The sequence below is a fragment of the Dreissena polymorpha genome, chromosome 12 (genome assembly GCF_020536995.1).
Source record: "Dreissena polymorpha isolate Duluth1 chromosome 12, UMN_Dpol_1.0, whole genome shotgun sequence".
Lineage (NCBI taxonomy): Eukaryota > Metazoa > Mollusca > Bivalvia > Myida > Dreissenidae > Dreissena > Dreissena polymorpha.
In genome coordinates this window covers 65,491,507-65,506,109 of record NC_068366.1, presented here as the reverse complement: position 1 = coordinate 65,506,109, position 14,603 = coordinate 65,491,507, and the positions used below count along the sequence as shown (strand labels likewise).

The following is a 14,603-nucleotide window of genomic DNA, read 5'->3' as shown; positions in this document are numbered from 1 at the left end:
AAGTGAATCGGTGTAGAAATGAAGAAATTATAGTAAAGGCAATTTTGGGTGGGTGTGGTCTATGTGGGCGGGGCCCCAGGGTTGGTTATGGGGCCATGCATAGTTGAGATTGACCCTAATGTCATAAGAGAAGTTCAGTATCAATTTGAAGTGAATCCGTGTAGAAATGAAAACATTATAGTAAATGGAATTTTTTGGTGGGTGTGGCCTATGTGGGCGGGCGCCCCAGGGTTGGGATTGGGGCCATGCATAGTTGAGATTGACCCTAATGTCATAACAAAAGTTCAGTATCAATTTGAAGTGAATCCGTGTAGAAATGAAAAAATTATAGTGGTAAATGGAAATTTTTGGTGGGTGTGGCCTATGTGGGCGGGGCGCCCCAGGGTTGGGAATGGGGCCATGCATGGTTGAGATTGACCGTATTGTCATAGGTGAGGTCCAGTATCAATTTGAAGAGAATCGGTGTAGAAATAAAGAAGTAAATGTAAAATAACCTAAAAAAATGAGTGATAATTTCTGACGCGGCCCCACCCCAACCCCTATAACTTTTGACCCAGGGGTCAGATCAAAATTCCAAATAGTGCAGGGTCGCACATATGCTCATAGCTACCATGTGTGTAAATTTCAAGGTTCTAGTGCTTTTAGTGTAGGAGGAGATAGTGGCCAGGACGGACGGACAGACGGACGGACGGACGGACGGACGGCGGAGATCACCACAATATCCCCACCTTTTTTTCAAAAAGCGTGGGGATAATTACTTCACTGATATATTTTCTAACTATATTAATTTGATCAGAGAAAGTGTATTTTTCTGTATCTAGCTGGCTTGCAGTTTTCAGATAATGTTACACTGTAGATAAATTGAACATAAATAAAATAAATAAACAAATAGTGTGAGGCTTTTTATAAAATACCTAGAATTGCCCTTTTTTAATAAAGCTTAGAAATTGCAAAATGACCGTAATCTGGTTGTCATTCGTATGATTAAGATCGGTACCAACTGCTGGAATATAAACTTTGCTTTGTTTTGGCAGTGGATGAATTGCTACAATGTTGAGATTGAAACTGCCTCAGTTAATAATGTCCCAGGAAAAAGCCAGAGCAAAGTTAAAGCGATTCATCTGTTTTACTTGAATCCAAAGCAGCTTCATATATAAAGACTTTCATTATTCTTTCATGATAATTGCATGGTAAAATAATTATAATTTTTTTCTGCAATAAAAAATTGCCTCCGGAAATGGAGTATGGAAAGTTCATAGCCCAATCAGCTATATAGACAAATGAGTTATTAACAGATTTTTTAGATTTTTTTTCCATGTGACTGTCACATAGCATGATTTTATATCTTTAAATAGAATTTTATAATATATCAATAGCAGTTGTAATTGAAATTGCATAGCACTTTACAATATGTATACATTATTTGATTAGATAACATATCAACACATTCCAGTCATTTGTATGTTTCAGAAACACTGAATGACACTAAACTACAAACAGTAACAGTTGTTCACTTCACAGGGAACAGTTTGCTACTGGTGGTTAACAACACCCACCTGATCCAGTTGGTGAAGCGAGATAATGTGTTCCATGGGGTGTGGTCTATGGCTCTTCCACCAATTGGTGCAGAATCATTGCGTATTGTAACTGACAAGGTTTTCATCCTAGACTCCACAGCCAAATCAATTTGTATCCTTTAATGTGTGAAATTAAGGGCTCTTGATACTTATATTAAAATGTGTTGTACATGTATTTGAATGAAATGTTTCAAAACTGTTTACCCGAGGCATCCTTTGATGTATACTTAACAAAGAATAATCAAAGTCTTGTTTGATGTGAATGTTCTGTTTTAGTTGGTTAAACAGTTGTAAATGCTTAATTATTTAATATAATTTTAGGTTCAGGTTTTTAAAACAGCAATTATTCTGTAGAAGGTGTAGTGAATTTTAACTTTACTATTTATCTTCTGTATATCCTTAATGGCTTTACAAGTTTGTCGCAGCTTGAAAGATGAGGCAGACAGCTTTACAGTTGACCTGTCACAGTTAGAGTTTGATTTCATCTCCATACAAACTTGGTGCATTTCACAGCAGTGTAATCAAGTTGCATTTGTTCTACAAAATAGTGATGTGATTCTTCTAGATCTACATTCCTTCTGCACACACTTCCCTCCACTCTATAACCAAAATAGTAAGACATCAACAATCCATTCAGGACAGAGGCAAACCTCTTTCATGCAAACCTCGCATTATGGAGATTTACCTTGGATGAATAAGCTTCAAAACCTTCATACCAAATTTGATAAAAAAGAAATTAAAGCAACCACAAGAAAAACATTTCGAGGAAAGCATGGTGAAAGAAATAAAACAGTAAAAATGTTGAAAACATCTGGATTTAAGTCAGAGGTAAACAAAGATCATGACCTAGTTGCAGGAAAAAGGTGGTTGACCTTTCTTGAAGCTCCGTCATTAGTGAGAGGATATAGTGCAGAAGATATGAATCTTACTGAGAAAACACTGTCAATTGTGTTTGCATATAATGATGTACATTGCATTTGCTGTTGTTCTTTGGATACAGAACACAAATGGACTCATGTCAGGTAAGAAAGAAATTTATTTTTCTTACTTGGACTTTTCTTTGAAAAGAAATTTTATATTTTTAATACCAATTCCAGGTTCTTATTTGAAAAACTTCATAATATTGTGGAGACTCCATTCTCCAGGCAATATATAACAAAGTATCATAATTTAAGCTACATGTAACATGAGCAATTTTCTTTACCATTCTATATATAGCAATTTCTTTAATCATCCAAACATCCTTAAAGTAAAGCACTATGCCATTGATATACATAAGAAATTCAAAAATGTACTTTAAGGAATATTAATTTTGAATTTTTAGTACAATACCCATATGTTTCTAAAGTAAACAACTACTCATACATTCATTGACGGATGGTCAGTCAATTTGCCATATAATAATGTGATTAGTTACACAAAAGTGCATGACACGGGTTCGAGGGAGAATGATGGGCCCATGAGGCAGCAGGATAAGTTGCCCTTCCATAGCCTTAGCCAGAGCACTGTTATATGGCCCCTTATCTTATTTAAATTATGAGTGCAGTAGATCAAATAGTTAAAATACACATGACAGATAATATTTTGATTGGGTGCAATTGATAAATATTTTTTATGAAAGACTTCAGCCACATGAACTGGCAGTGTTGTCAAGACAACCAAATGTTCCACATCTGGTTCTGACCCAGTCTCACATCTCCACTGTGTTTATGGATGCTGCAATGAACCAAGAACAGTTTGTCAGTGAGGTAAGACAATAATACATTTATATGTGTGTTTTATTTGTGTATTATTTGTTTTAAAGGTTTTTCAATGTGTGCATCATACATGTCAGATGATATCATATAAGAAGATATCACTGTATCTAAAAAATTAAATAATTTAATAATTTTAAGTGTTTCTAGCTGCTTAGCTTACATTTACATGTTTCATTTACAAACATGGTTTCTAACATCTACTGAATCTTCAATTGTATTTGTCTACTCTTTGTTATTATAAAGATTTTTAAAATCCTGAAATTGCCTAAACTGAATTGTATTCACAATGACTAATTTTACATTGATTTAAGGCCATATGTTGTGTTATTGTTATGTTTACCATCCTTTCTTAGGCTGGTAGGTTTTTCTTAAGAAAGAAAAACAACAGTTGCAACAATTTGCAATCATAAACATGAGTGTATGTTTATTATATTTTATTTCCTTACGCTTGTGTTGGTGGCAATCATAATTTGTGTAAGATATTTTTTTACTTGTTTGATTTATTCAGCCTGATTGGTAGGTATTGAAAAAACAAGACGATTGTAAACATAGAATTAAATTTGCATTGCCTGAGTGCATATGTTTTTGCCCATTCCAGCTGATGACCTACGGTGGGGCAGCATTGGCTGATGCCGTGTGCCAGTTGAATGCCTGGGGCCGCTGCTCCCTACCCATGCACACCCTGGAGATGGCCCTCAAACATAGGCAGCTGGATACCGTCACATACTTCCTAGACAGCAAACAGAAATGTACAAGTCATTGTATTGTTTATAAATGTTGCAAGGGTCTTGGTTGCTGGAAACTTCCTCTTACAGAATCTTAATTAAAATTAATTACAGGTGCCCTAAAGTTATTGACCTGGCTTGGGCAGTCCATCTTCCTTTTTTATGCCCCCCGGTAGGGTGGCATATAGCAGTTGAACTGTCCATCAGTCCATCCGTCTGTCTGTCAGTCAGTCTGTCTGTCCACAAACTTTACCATTGTCCATGATTTTTGCAATATTGAAGATAGCAACTTGATATTTGGCATGCATGTGTATCTCATGGAGCTGCACATTTTGAGTTGTGAAAAGGCCAAGGTAGTCCTTCAAGGTCAAAGGTTAAATATATGGCTTCAAAGTGGCGATGTAGGGGGCATTGTGTTGCTGACAAACACATCTCTTGTTAATTTCATAGCTTTACAAGTTTTTCTGCTATTCCCTTCATAGGAGGGTAGATCTTATTTAGAAAAAGTGCATTACATGGGAATTGTTACTCCACATTTCTTATAAGAGTTATTACCTGTCAGTAATTTATTAGCCTTTGTTTTTGCCTGAAGCATACCTATGACTATAACAAACATTAATTTGAAACTTTATTGGTAGATAGATTTCAGATGTGAAGTAAACAAAAGCCATTTCTATGCATTATAGCTCTGGAGTTATTGCACTTTGTTATATTTGGACAGCATCAACTTGTGCTTGACAGTCTATATTAATATAGAACAAATAATTTAATAAAATAAGTGTGAATAGGGTAAACTTGTGAATAGAAAAAAGATTGTCCACTCAGTTTAATACTTTAAAAAATGAAGTGAGTTATAGTAAGGAAACATTATACATGTATACCTTATATTTAGACTTCACTTTTGATTGTATAGAAATTGGGTTTATCAAATTCATCATTTCTGCTTAAAAACTTAAGAATGACTGGAGTTATTGTGATTGTAATTATATTTCAAACATAATGATACCTTATAGCAAGACTTCTCTGCAACATCTAACAAATCAGACAAACCTAATGTGTTGAAAATTGTTCTTATGAATTTGTGGAGAAGTACACAGTCATTTGACTTACAGTGTCACAGCAAGGTGAAACAATATCTACTTTTGTTTTTTCTTGAGCATAAATGCTTCTTACATGTATAGTGAAAATAATTTTAAGTATTGTTGAAATTATTACCTCTAGATGACACAGCTGTTTCTATATGCTATTTTCCTAATTTTTTCAGACTTTTCCAGTAACAATTCCATCGCAGAAAATTCCCCACATGAAGCCCTTCAGTTTGGTCACATGGACTCCCTGATCCAGTTAGAACCAGCTTTACATGTCCTGCTACAGTCGGCAAGGTCCACCATGGGGGATAAACACTCGCAAATATTTGGGAAACAGGTGCGGGACCCGTATATTCAATATATTTAAATAGACTTTTCATGGCCAAAAATATCACACAAATGCTCTGAAATGAGCAACACTGTATTCTCTTTCAACTTTCCTTGATGGTTATTCACGTGTCTGCACTTGATCAGAATTAAATAAATCAGTATACTTCGCAAAAAATACTGTTAGGCCTCACACATTTATCACTTGTAATGGAATTTATCCTACAAACTTTGGAGAAAGTGGGCTCACAAGATTTTTTTTATATTCAAGTTTAAGATATAATCAGAGGCAAGCTTAAGGTGCGGACTAATAAAAGTTTTTGTGTACATAACTGTGGAACATGTCTGCCAAATGAATTCAGTTGCCCTTTTGTTCTATTTAGTTTTACAGTCTTTGTCTTGAAATATGTAGGCTTAACAAAACTATTAGAAAAATTACTCTTCTTTTTCAAAGAATCTAATGCTATGTACTGTGCAGACTGAATACAAAACAAGGGCTGTTTGTAAAACATGCGCGCCCCCCCATATGGGCTGTCAGTTGTAGTGGCAGCCATTGTGTGAATACGTTTTCTGTCACTGTGACCTTGACCTTTGACCTGAAAATCAATAGGGGTCATCTGCCAGTCATGATCAATGTACCTATGAAGTTTCATGATCCTAGGCATAAGCATTCTTGAGTAATCATCTCGGAAACCATTTCACTGTTTCGAGTCACTGTGACCTTGACCTTTGACCTAGTGACCTGAAAATCAATAGGGGTCATCTGCCAGTCATGATCAATGTTCCTATGAAGTTTCATGATCCTAGGCGTACGCATTCTTGAGTTATTACCCGGAAACCATTTTACTGTTTTAAGTCACTGTGACCTTGACCTTTGACCGAGTGTACTAAAAATCAATAAGGGTCATCTGCCAGTCATGATCAATGTACCTATGAAGTTTCATGATCCTAGGGCGCAAGCATTCTTGAGTTATCATCCGGAAACCATTTTACTGTTTCGAGTCACTGTGACCTTTGACCTAGTGACCTAAAAATCAATAAGGGTCATTTGCCAGTTATGATCAATGTACATATGAAGTTTCATGATCCTAGGCATAAGAATTTTTGAGTTATCATCCGGAAACCATTTTACTATTTCGAGTCACTGTGACCTTGACCTTTGACCTAGTGACCAAAAAACAATAGGGGTCATCTGCCAGTCATGATCAATGTACCTATGAAGTTACATGATCCTAGGCCTAAGCATTCTTGAGTTATCATCCGGAAACTATTTTACTATTTCGAGTCACTGTGACCTTGACCTTTGACCTAGTGACCTGAAAATCACAGGGGTCATCTGCCAGTCATGATCAATGTACCTATGAAGTTTCATGATCCTAGGTCTAAGCGTTCTTGAGTTATCATCCGGAAACCATTTTTCTATTTTGAGTCACTGTGACCTTGACCTTTGACCTAGTGACCTGAAAATCTATAGGGGTCATCTGCCAGTCATGATCAATGTACCTATGAAGTTTTATGATCCTAGGCAAAGCGTTCTTGAGTTATCATCCGGAAACCATCTGGTGGATGGACCGACCGACATGTGCAAAACAATATACCCCCTCTTCTTTGAAGGGGGCATAATAAATACATGTATGTGTTTATTTAAGTGCGTAAAAACAGAAAAAATATCTGGTCAACTTTTTGCGGCCTTATGATATTTTTTAACTTTTTAAACAGATGGACAAACTTAACCAAGAATGATTACAGGAAAAAATGTGAATACTCAATTTAGGCTTTCAGAATTCATGAGTGCCAGGTTTATGTTTGCAAATTATATCAGTCAACCGTTCAACAGTCACCAAAATATAAGCAAGTGCATGCACAGACACCCTTGTATCAGTTACCTCAAACACTCACAAACTGTTTGTGTTAGGAATATTTTGCCAGTACTGCATGCTAAGCTACTAAAATCATCAGCTGGGGCCACATTAATGATCAGTATTGCATAACATGAAATTGTGTGTTGATAGCTAGCTTCAGCCCTAGCATGTTTTGTGCAGCCAAATCGAGTTAACAGCTTCCTCAGCATTACTGCTCACAATCTTTTTATCCCTTTGAATGCTGGGAAATTTGTCGTCTGCTAAAATGTCATCTGCTGAATTTATAAAATTCGCATTTTCTTCGATTTTTTTCAAAGAATACTATCAGAATAGCAAACAGTTTGGATCCTGATGAGACGCCACGTTCTGTGGCGTCTCATCTGGATCCAAACTGTTTGCAAAGGCCTTAAAAATTTGGTTCCCGCATTGTAAGGGTTATTATTTGTTCAAACCATACAGGTACTAGATGTAACCATGGAGTTTTTATACAGCCTGCTGTTGGATGGTATATCTGTCTTTGAACACGCTGACAGTGAGGAAATGCAGAGAGATATACGGCAGGCCACAGGTATATTAAATCTTGGGTGTTTTGATAGATAAGCTTTAAATGAGACTGACATAAGTGTAAACAAATACAAGTAAAATTGTACCAATTGTTCCATTGAAGATGTTTTTTTCAAGTGTTTAACATATAATTTATGCATTTGCTGTGTTCATATGACACTACAGGGTCAAATATAAAATATATTTGTGTATCCTCTTGAAACTTAAACCCACAAATGTTGTAACTCATAATAATGTACCAAGAAACCCCTGTTATATTTTATTTGTTTGTGTCAGCGAAAAATGTGGTTTATGAAATTTAACATATCTCATGCACTTATCATCATATCAAATACAATATAAGAAGAATTCTGGATAATTTGCCTTACAGAGTTGATGTACATATACCAGTAATTGAAAGGGATTCCATGGCATCCAATGTCTAGGGCCGAACCATGTCCACTAGAAGAATCTTGTTTTTCTGAAAAAAGCAACGTCTATTCAGAAAAAAAGTGCATTCTTCTTTTTAGATTGTTAACTGAAATTCAATAGATGTTGGCAGAATCAGAGTTTCAAAACAGTTAAAAAACTTCTTTATATTTAGACAATGAGAAAGCTTAATAATTCCTTCTGCAATTTGAATTGTACATAAATTGTTTATCATCATTGCCATCACCTTCATATAAAAACATGATAGATTAATTGTTTGTTATAACGGTTTAATTTTTCTTCAGATAAAGTAGTTGAACACATCGACAGTTTTCGTAACTGTATGCGAGCAATGGAGGAAAGTTCAAGATCGGCAGGTCAGTCTGAAAGCATGTCAATCGCCAGCAATTCTACTACTACAAGTGTACCTGTCCTTTCAAGAGGGGACGAGGTCATAAATGGGAATGCTCTAGGTCATGACGTAGAGGATGGTGTAGAGGTATCTGAGGAGATCATGTCACAGTTTCAATTATGGAACAGAATGGATACAGAGGTAGAGAGATTTTGCTTAACTCCTCTTTATTTGCTGGTTGGATTATGCTCAAACCTTTATAGCTGAAAGAAGCTTAATCTGTTGATGATCGAAGGAAGGACTTTGTTAGCTGTGACCAGTTAAAAAAAATATGGCCCTTGTCTTTTATCTACAATAGAATATATCTAATTCATATGCGTAAAAACAATGGTTGTTGAGTATGTGTTTGTTATATAAAAGTACCAAACATTATGTTTGAATTGAAGTAAATAATTCAACTTTCTAACGAGACTGTGATTGAATTTATTCAGATGGTGATTGAAGACGGCATAATGAAGAACAAAATTCCGTATCTGCAACAGTATCTTCTTCAAAGTGAACAGTCCAAAAGGGCAGACTTCTCGGATATCTGCTCAACTGGCATTGCCCTGGCCCTTAATTATATCAAGCACCAGAGGATTGACAAAGCCAAGGAACTTATTTCTAAACTGGTATTTCTGTTTATAATCATGTTCTCTTGCTTGTTAGATTTTTTAAATGTACATCAGATTGGTTAATTTTCTTGAAATGAAAATTCACAATTAAGATAATTTTGATTATATGTAATATCTAAATTAATTTATGAGTATGATTCTAATCAGTTTTGGGAAGTTGTCCTCAACCCATCAACATTTTAGGGAGTAAATTTACACCTGTATATCTTTTATGCAATGTTAAGTGTTTTATATTGTTGCTTTTGTCTGGAAAAAAACAGTATACACAATGAACTTTCAAAGATGTTTGACAAAAAACTATCAAATGACTTAGCCATAAAAATAATCACACTCAAACTTTAACATAAGTTTCATGCACACTCACATGTACTCTATATGTGAACAATAACTTTCTATAATATTTGGGAATTTAAATAAATATTTTACTAAAGCCATCAAAATTGTTCTATATATTACAAAATAAAATAATAATATACTTATAAATACTGATGGTATTTTACACACATATTATTTAGAATATCTAAGAAAGTAGGATTATATAAAGAGATAATAATTTCTTCATTCTTTAAAGAAACAAACTCAAAATTACAGGTACCATACCCCATAGTTTAGGGCTAATCTTGTGATTTATTCACAGGGAATGAATGTAACAAAGCAGTTATGGGAGATGGCCTTGCACACACTGGATATGCCTGTTTGCATCTTTATTACTGAAGAGCTCATGAAAGGGGGACAACTCAATGAAGAGCAGATCTCAATGTTTAACTTCCTAAAGGACTTAAACCAGCTCTACCCTTGTAGGAACTTCGAAGAGCAGAAAGCTCTTCATAAACATATCAAAGACTGGTAAATAATTTGAATATTTTTCTTGTTTTGCAATTTTTAGACCAAGTAAAAATGTCAAATAAGTATGGCATAGTTTATGGTAAGCATTTATTTTAAATTGATCAATCTTTGATTTTTGTCCAGCTTACTTGTGGACTTGTCAATATTGCAAACACGATGTTGGTTTGTTGTTTGACAGAACATGTGTCAGGTCTTGTTACTGTAATTTTATCATGTATCAGATAATTAAATAATTTACCAAAAATGTTCAGAGTGTGGAGAAAGCGTTTGATGCACAACACAATGTCCACAGCTGTATTATCTAATTTTGGCCTGGTACTGAGCTTGTCTGAATTGTAACTCAAACAATTAACATTTGTAGACTGTATTTTATACGCAAATATCTGTGTGGATAGTTCAAAGGTCAAAGTCAAACTTAGTAGTCAAAGTTCAAACTTAAGCATGATTCAGCTTGTCTTGACTGAAATTTCGTCAGTAATCAGACAGCTTTAGAATAACTTTGCACAAATGAGTTGACATCATTTTGTGTTCTTACCTATGTCATGTGTGTCAAGATCACACAAGTAAAAGGTCAAAAGAAGTGAAAGGTAAAATAAAGGTAATACAAAACTTGTCTGGACTATAACGTCTTTATTCATCATGCAATTTTAAAATGAGTCAACACAAAAGTTCACTGTTTGGAGACATAATGCAGAGACTGCTGAGTAGATTATTTTTTGTTGATCATTATGAGCATTTTTTGGCATGATGGGTTTCTATTGCTGAAATTTTGAAACGTTTCTGACAAAAGCTGTTAGTAAATTTGGATATAGCTAGCTTGCATTTATACCTAGCATAAGGCCTGTCAGGGCGAGGTAACTTTGACAAAAACTAGAAACCTGTATCTGCCCAATAAATTAATACGGCTGTAGAACGTTTAAAGTTTCTGTGTAGAAATCTTACATGCAGGCCTAACATGTGATTGCATTAAGAACATATCTGTTCGTCAAAATCACTGTTAATAAATAAAGAGAAATGTTTTTTTTCTTCTTGGCTTATGTTCTTAACTTTAGATGGAGGTATTGTGAAGAAATTTTATGTGTTGGTATCTTACATACAGATCCAGCTTGTGATTGTTTTCAGCCCAGTCAAGGTCAAGTTTACTGTTACTTAAAGTAAAAACTGATATCTACTCACTATCTTGAGTTTGACTGGAGTAAGTGCACTGACACTATGTGTGTGGGTAGCTTACTTGCAGACATAACTTAAAAATCCCATTTTGAGCGATTGGGTTAAGGTCAAATTGATTAAAACAAAAACAAGATGTTTTAAATTTCTCAAGATTGGATGTAGATATTTTATTGTAATTTGTCTCAAGGTAGCTTAGCTGCAGACCTAGCTGGGCATTGCACTCACTTATTTAATTAAAGTAAATTAATTACACAAACGTTGAAAAACTGATTTCTTAGCATGGCCATGTAGCTCAATTGCCTTTCCATTTAGTGAAACCCGTGAGACACACAGGCTAAAGGCCCTCATTCAGCAGGATGGTCGCTTTGACTTTGTGAGCACTTGTGAGAACCTAAGTAAGGAAGTCTTGGAAGAGAAAGGGGAACCGGCTCCATACAATGAGGTGCTTCTGGCCTGGACCCAGCACTGGGAACCAGCGACAAGGGAGGCTATCAAGCTAGATGTTCTACTTCATAGACCAGGTCAGAGGTTTCATGAATCTCATAAAATGGAATTAAGATCTTCCGTTTAGTTTGTCCTAGTTAGTTTTAGTCGAAGCCTATTTTACCTTAATTGCATCGATAGCCTTGCAACAAAAATAGTCATTCTCATGTCTCTTTTGTATTTAAAACTTGGTGTTTTTGGGGGAGATCTTTAGAACGTTTTTACAGTTTATCGGGATCAAGTTTAGAACCTTCCTATCACTAAGCAGACATCAAATCCACTTTTGCTCTGCTATCTTAAGGATAAGCCAGTTAGGGGAATATATAACAGTGTCATATTTGAGATGATTTTATACATTTTGTTTCAGTCTTTGTACTTTTTTTATGATTAAAAATGATGGACAATTTTTTTGTGAATATAGAAAATTATTCAAATATCAGTCTTAAATTCTCAGATATTTGGATGGATAAATAATACTTGTGAAGGTGATATACAGACTTGCAGAACAATTAATTTTATTTTAGGTTCACAATTGGACTCCTTTGGCCAGCACATTGTCTGGCAGTATCTGTTGTCAAGGAATATGGTGGATGTCATTATTGCCTGGATACAGAATAGTTTTCAAGGCAAACAAAAGCAGTCTTACACAGACCAAGGTAACCATGGACACCAAAATGCAACTATAGAAGCCGAGTGGCCTGTTTCACACCTACAGCCGCTCACTGAAGACTTTGTCAACAACACTGAATTGTGTACAATGGCATTGAGAGACACTATAAGACATGCATTTGCAAGGTAAATCAAACTTTTTGTGGCTTTTTCCTTTTGAAAAAACACATGGTCTACTGTTCATAACCTGACTTATTTACCATGGTGGCCTGGAGCGGATTCTAACCAATATAAATAAAATATATACGGAATATTACGCTAGTCAATTGTTCCAAGAGTTTGTATCACTCAAGTGGCTTGTGTGATGACGTATCACACGAGAGGCGGAGCCTCGAGTGTGATGCGAAATAGCACAAGCCACGAGAGTGATACAAACTCTTGGAACAAATGACTAGGGTAATATTCCTTTTATTATATACAACAACTAACGAAAACAGTTAACAAATGTATTTTTTACATTAACAAAACTGACAAAACAATGACTAAAACGGTACGCCATAGTTTATTTAAGACGCGTATGAATACAGTTTATGTACATTAACGTGTAAACATTCGAACCGGGAAAACACAGGGTTTCCGACACGCTTACCTTAATGCCATCGTTAATCCAATTTTTATAACAATTAAGTTGACAACTTTAATCCGATGTTTATAACAAAAATGTTTAAACGATATGCACTTCCACTTCTATCTTCCATGTCTTTATCGAAACATAGTTTAAACCAAACTATTTTATTGTATTCCTATCGAAATATACATTTATGCATGATAAACACACACTCAAAAATACGTTTTTAACACATAGTTTACTGTTAAAAAACACCACGTCCGACATGTCCTTACAGAGTTTAGATAAAACTATGGTGTTTTGTCACAGAAATGACGTCACACGATGTACTACGTAATATATTTCGTAATATAAAATATTTCTATTTTCGATGCGTGTAATGTGACGTCATTAAATGGGTCGAAGTAGTCCGGCTAGTATGGTAATACGGAATTGGAAACAGCGAGTAGCGTAATACGGGATTTTTTATTTCAACGATTGATACAACCTGTATTTTGTTAAAAGCATTAAACAGGTATATAATAAACAAATTTATTGGCCCTGAGTTGAACTGTATATATTACATATTTTTGTATCGTATGTCTGTGTATCTTTGTGTCCATTATAAAAACGCATGTTTCCCAAGTACACTATGCTTTTTGGTTGACTGTCAAGGTTTCTACTAGCAACATTTGTTTCTTATGAATTTATAATCTGACATTTTGTTAGTTCCATTGGTGTGTGTTTGTGTGTTTAAGTCTGCATAGACACAACCAATCAAGTTGCACCATATTAAAATACAAGTACGGCACATGTGGGTGATGTATGCCCTAGTCACTGATATGTAGGTAAATTTTCATGATGCTATATTTCAGACATGGAATATTCACCACTGAAGCATGGAGTAGCTTCCCTATCATGCTGCAGGAGATAAACAAGCTGGGTGGACCATTGCAAGTGCCCCACCCACTGGCTCGGTGTGATCCCAAGAAAATCCAAGAATTTCATGTTGCCATTGTCATCCACTGTATTGAAAGAAACCTGCCCTACTTTCTATGGAATTACTGTTCTTTGCACAGGTATTTGATTATTTAACTCTCTATAAACTGAACATTATGGACCTCTTTCAATAAGCAGGGATATATTGCTTTGCATCTGTTAATTGGTTGGTATGTCAGTGGGTCAGTAGAAAATGTGTTTTGATGTGATATCTAGAAATTCTTTGATCTACAACATGCAAATTGGTATCATGATTACTTGGGAGAAGAGGTACATACTTTTCATTTTGAGGGCAACAGAGAGCTTTTATGACTGATTTTATAGCAGTTTTTTGGTAATATTCCCAATTGCAAAAGGTATATTTTTTCCAAAATCCAGTCCTTAAAGTCTGAGTGAATGGTATGACTTACAGATGTTTTTAAATAGAGCTGTTAACTATAGAATTTTAAATTGTTATATCCATTTAATATCCATTTAAGAGTTATGTTACTTTTTATTATTTTTTTTTATGGTATATGTAATATTGGGACTCTTATAAAAAAATCCATATTTGGA

General features: G+C 35.0%; 1 protein-coding gene across 1 annotated transcript in view; it reads left to right on the top strand.

Annotated features, from left to right (window-relative positions):
- Positions 1-14,603, top strand: part of LOC127852233 (spatacsin-like) — a 59,225-nt gene that overhangs the window by 9,916 nt on the left and 34,706 nt on the right. The window contains exons 3-14 of the mRNA XM_052386119.1: positions 1,471-1,689; positions 1,993-2,599; positions 3,199-3,325; positions 3,933-4,083; positions 5,324-5,484; positions 7,796-7,904; positions 8,614-8,861; positions 9,152-9,331; positions 9,972-10,180; positions 11,663-11,871; positions 12,358-12,628; positions 13,925-14,128. Coding sequence (XP_052242079.1) covers positions 1,471-1,689; positions 1,993-2,599; positions 3,199-3,325; positions 3,933-4,083; positions 5,324-5,484; positions 7,796-7,904; positions 8,614-8,861; positions 9,152-9,331; positions 9,972-10,180; positions 11,663-11,871; positions 12,358-12,628; positions 13,925-14,128 — 2,695 coding nt within the window. The remainder of the gene's footprint in view (positions 1-1,470; positions 1,690-1,992; positions 2,600-3,198; positions 3,326-3,932; positions 4,084-5,323; positions 5,485-7,795; positions 7,905-8,613; positions 8,862-9,151; positions 9,332-9,971; positions 10,181-11,662; positions 11,872-12,357; positions 12,629-13,924; positions 14,129-14,603) is intronic.